The 4479-nt window shown below is 61.4% G+C and overlaps 1 protein-coding gene across 1 annotated transcript; it reads left to right on the top strand.

Moving 5' to 3' along the window:
- Nucleotides 1-2: 2 nt before the first annotated feature.
- On the top strand, nt 3-2376 carry Irf2bp1 (interferon regulatory factor 2 binding protein 1; the record flags this gene model as incomplete). Its single annotated transcript, XM_010614572.3, has 1 exon — nt 3-2376. A coding segment is annotated over one exon (1749 nt), but the record flags the coding sequence as incomplete, so codon positions are not given.
- Between the last annotated feature and the right edge of the window lie 2103 nt (nt 2377-4479).

Below are 4479 nucleotides of genomic sequence, written 5' to 3'. Positions count from 1 at the left end.
CGTCGGTGCAGGCGTCCCGCCGCCAGTGGTGTTACCTATGCGATCTGCCCAAGATGCCGTGGGCCATGGTTTGGGACTTCAGCGAGGCCGTGTGTCGCGGTTGCGTGAATTTTGAGGGCGCAGACCGCATCGAGCTGCTCATCGACGCTGCCCGCCAGCTCAAGCGCAGCCACGTGCTCCCCGAGGGCCGCTCGCCCGGGCCCCCCGCCCTCAAGCACCCGACAACCAAGGACCTAGCGGTGGCGGCCTCACAGGGGCCACCGTTACCACCCCCGCAGGCCCAGACCCAGCAGTCGGGAACTGGCGGCAGTGTCTCCGGCCCAGACCGATATGACAGGGCCTCATCGTCTGGCCGCCTCCCCCTGCCGTCACCCGCCCTGGAATACACCCTGGGGTCCCGTTTGGCCAATGGGCTGGGCCGTGAGGAGGTCGTGGCGGAAGGGGCACGCAGGGCTTTGCTTGGCTCTATGCCCAGCCTGATGCCCCCCGGGCTGCTGGCAGCTGCAGTGTCTGGCCTGGGAGGCCGAGGCCTAACGCTGGCACCTGGCTTGAGTCCTGTCCGTCCACTTTTCGGCTCTGATTTTGAGAAGGAGAAGCAGCAGAGGAATGCGGACTGTTTGGCAGAACTGAACGAGGCCATGCGGGGCCGGGCAGAGGAGTGGCATGGGCGTCCCAAAGCTGTGCGTGAGCAGCTCCTGGCGTTGTCCGCCTGCGCCCCCTTCAATGTGCGCTTCAAGAAGGATCACGGGCTGGTGGGGCGCGTGTTCGCTTTTGATGCTGCAGCCCGCCCTCCGGGCTATGAGTTCGAGCTGAAGCTCTTCACTGAATACCCGTGTGGTTCTGGCAATGTCTACGCGGGGGTCCTCGCAGTGGCTCGCCAGATGTTCCATGATGCCCTGCGGGAGCCGGGCAAGGCCCTGGCCTCCTCTGGCTTCAAGTACCTCGAGTACGAACGCCGTCACGGTTCGGGCGAATGGCGCCAGTTGGGTGAGCTGCTCACCGACGGGGTCCGCAGCTTCCGAGAGCCTGCTCCTGCGGAGGCCCTGCCCCAGCAGTACCCAGAGTCAGCCCCCGCGGCTCTGTGTGGTCCACCCCCGCGGGCCCCTTCCCGGAACCTGGCACCCACGCCACGCCGTCGCAAGGCATCCCCGGAGCCCGAGGGTGAGGCGGCTGGGAAGATGACCACCGAGGAGCAGCAGCAGCGACACTGGGTAGCGCCCGGTGCGCCCTACTCCACCGAGACCCCTGGTGTGCCCTCCCCCATTGCAGCTCTGAAGAATGTGGCCGAGGCCCTGGGCCACTCACCCAAGGACCCTGGTGGGGGAGGAGGCCCCGTGCGGGCTGGGGGAGTCAGCCCCGCAGCCTCCTCCACGGCCCAGCCGCCCACGCAACATCGCCTGGTGGCGCGCAATGGCGAGGCAGAAGTCAGCCCCACCGCGGGGGCCGAAGCTGTCAGCGGGAGTGGCAGTGGTGCGGGGGCAACCCCTGGAGCCCCCCTGTGTTGCACCCTGTGCCGAGAGCGGCTGGAAGACACCCACTTCGTCCAGTGCCCCTCGGTGCCCGGACACAAGTTCTGCTTTCCCTGCTCACGGGAGTTCATCAAGGCACAGGGCCCAGCCGGAGAGGTGTACTGCCCCAGTGGTGACAAGTGCCCGCTGGTGGGCTCCACTGTCCCTTGGGCCTTTATGCAGGGCGAGATTGCCACCATCCTTGCTGGAGACATCAAGGTCAAGAAAGAACGGGACCCCTAGGCCACCACTGCCACCAGGCTACTGCCCCCTACTCCCTTGCCACCCACCGCAGCTGCGGATAAATTATTCCCTTCCCCGCCCAACCCAGTGCCGCCCCCCACCTGTGTACATACCTCCCTCCTCTGCCCAGATGGGTCCCCTGGGGTAGATGCATTGTGGGTGGGGGGAGAAAGCTTTGTGGCTCCCGTCGGAGGTGGTGGTTGGGGTCCCATGGCCCCTCAATTTCCCTCTCTCCTTGGCTTAGCTTTGCTGCTGCTTGTAGTTGGGGGAGAGGTTCCCTGTTCCTCCTCGAGAAGGGGCCTCCTGAAAACTCGCTCTTTATAAATGAAGCGAAAGCATTTTATTGACCCCTTCTCCCACCCTTTTTGTCCTTCAATAAATCGAAAGATGGGTTTTTTTTCCTTCTTGGTCCCTTAGTTGTGTGAGATGCTGCGCCCCCTTTGGGATTGAACTGATCCTACAAGAGAGGACGTGCATTTGGCCTCCAGGTGGCGCCCTTCGTCCAGGTGGGCTGGTCGCTGGTCTTTACAGTTGCTGTCCACTGGCCAAACATTGCGGGCATCGGCCCGTTTTCCAGATGGCAGAACTGAGGTCCAGAAAGCCGATGGCTCTTGCATAGGACCCACAGACTGGTCCAGGAATAGGTTGCCTGTCTCGCTGGCCCATGCCCCGTATCACCTACCTGCCCAGAATCGTGGAGAGACTCGGTACTCACGAGGGGAGGGAAAGGAGGCAGTGAGAGGCTTCCTAGAGATGGGCAGTTAGAAAATTGAGGCTAAACCACCAGAGGGACTGACCGAGCAAAAGGGACATTTCCCCCACAGGGTGAAAGTGCCTAAAAAGAAGTGACTCCTTCAGGTGGTGCCCAGAGGCGGCCTCCCTAGAACACTGACCCGCAGGGTAAAAGGCCCTGGCTCCCCCATCCCCCGCTCCCCGCGGCTGCCTCTGAGGTTTGAGGCCGTGTCCTGCACCTGTCCGGGTGAATGATCATTAACCAGGACTTCCTGCTTGCTGGCGTCACGGGGAGGGGCCTCAGCGAGGTGGCAAAGCAGGGGTTAAAGGGAGGGGGCGGCCCCAGCAGCCCAGCCCCCACTCCTTGCGACCTCCCTGCGACCCTGCAATGGAAGTTCCGGGAATGGAGAATGCTGAGCCAAAGAGGCCAATGGGTAGAGGGACAGAAAGGTGGAGAATGGTGGTGTCTGCGGTGGCCTGAGGCTTGGCCCTGGGACCGAAAACTGCCCAGCTCTCAGGTGTCTCCTCACCTAAATCTGGGGAAACCTAACCTCTGGAGCCCTCCTCTTGGACACTCAGGTGCCGACCCGCATGTTCTAATTCCCAAATATTAGGGACCCTGGGACTTCACCCTTCTTTCACAACTGGAGGACCCTCAGTTTTTGCACTGAGGGTCCCATCCCCCCAGGTCAGCCCTCAGGTACTGTGCCACCCTGGCACTGCCAGCCCGGGCTCTGGGCAGGGCTGGGAAAACCACCCCTGGTTAAATACACTGGGTGATAAGCCTGAGCAGAAGAGATGCTGGATGGAGCTCGGGCCTAGGCTCCTCTCCCAGGCAAGTCCCTGGCCTCCCTGACCCAGCTCTGCAGACCAGAGTGCTGGGTCTCTCCCCCTCCCCCAGATCCGTGGGGTTGAAGGCCTCCAGACACCTGGTCTACAGGTGCTAGCGGCTAAAGAGCTGTGGAGGACACCTGGTCCTTTAAGAGCAGCTGGTAGCTGGGTGGGGGGCAGGGGAGTCACCCCCAGCCTGGCTGGTGTGTATTCTAGATAGAGGCCGGGTTAATAGTTAACTGAGCAGAAGGCCTGACCTGTGTGGGTGTGGGGGGCTGGCTCAGTCCCCCTTCCCCCAGTGCCGGGGTGGGGCCTGGGTGGAGAGGTTCTGGATTAATTTGGGAATCAGTGAGTAGGTGACAAGACTGAGTCAGGGGAGACAGATCCAAAGAGAGATGGGAGACCACAGAGTGTGGAGGGACAGATGCAGAGATCGGTCCGCCTAAGGACACGAGCTCTCAGAGGACCGAAGGGACTGAAGAGAGCGCCCAGAGGAGAGAGATGAGACAGGACGAAGGAAAGACAGATGCTCAGGAGAGTGAACAGAGTGCAGAAATGTCCAGACCAGGAGGGACGCAGACACAGGCAGAGGGCAGCTATGGAGACCTGGAGGGAAGGAGGCTGAGGTGCAGACGGGCTGAAGAGCACTGGGGAGCTGGAGCTCAGGGTTAGAGCCCTTGCCTGGTGTCGGGGAACCCTGAGTTCCACCCCAGCACCATCTCCAAAAAAAAGAAAAAAGCAGCTGAGAGAAATTCAAGTTAGGGCAAGACGGGTTGGAACAGTTAAGACATCCTCAGAGTTTTCCAAGAGAGGAGAGCGTGGAAGCTTCAGGGAGAAGGGTGAGGCTGGCTGACTGTTCTGGTCCCTCAGTCCCCAGTGGTCAGAATAGGGCCTGGTTCCTCTTTCCTCACCCTCCAAGGTCCCGGCTGATACCTCCTCCAGGAAGCTGTCCCTTCATTCTCCCTCGCAGAAGACAAACCAAGGAAAGGGGACAGAGCGTGACTCCGGTGACCATTTTAGAGGGAGGTCGCAAAGGGCTCCCTGGGGAGATGACACTGAGAAGATGAGGAAATAGCTGGGTGAGATCTGGGTGGGTAGCACATGCAAAGGCCCTGACGTGGGTGCCTGCTGGTTTATCTGAGAAGCAGCCAGGTGGTGCAGCAGA

Source organism: Fukomys damarensis, unplaced genomic scaffold, assembly GCF_012274545.1.
Source record: "Fukomys damarensis isolate Sample0158 unplaced genomic scaffold, DMR_v1.0_HiC HiC_scaffold_19, whole genome shotgun sequence".
Lineage (NCBI taxonomy): Eukaryota > Metazoa > Chordata > Mammalia > Rodentia > Bathyergidae > Fukomys > Fukomys damarensis.
This window is presented reverse-complemented; position numbering and strand designations above follow the sequence as displayed.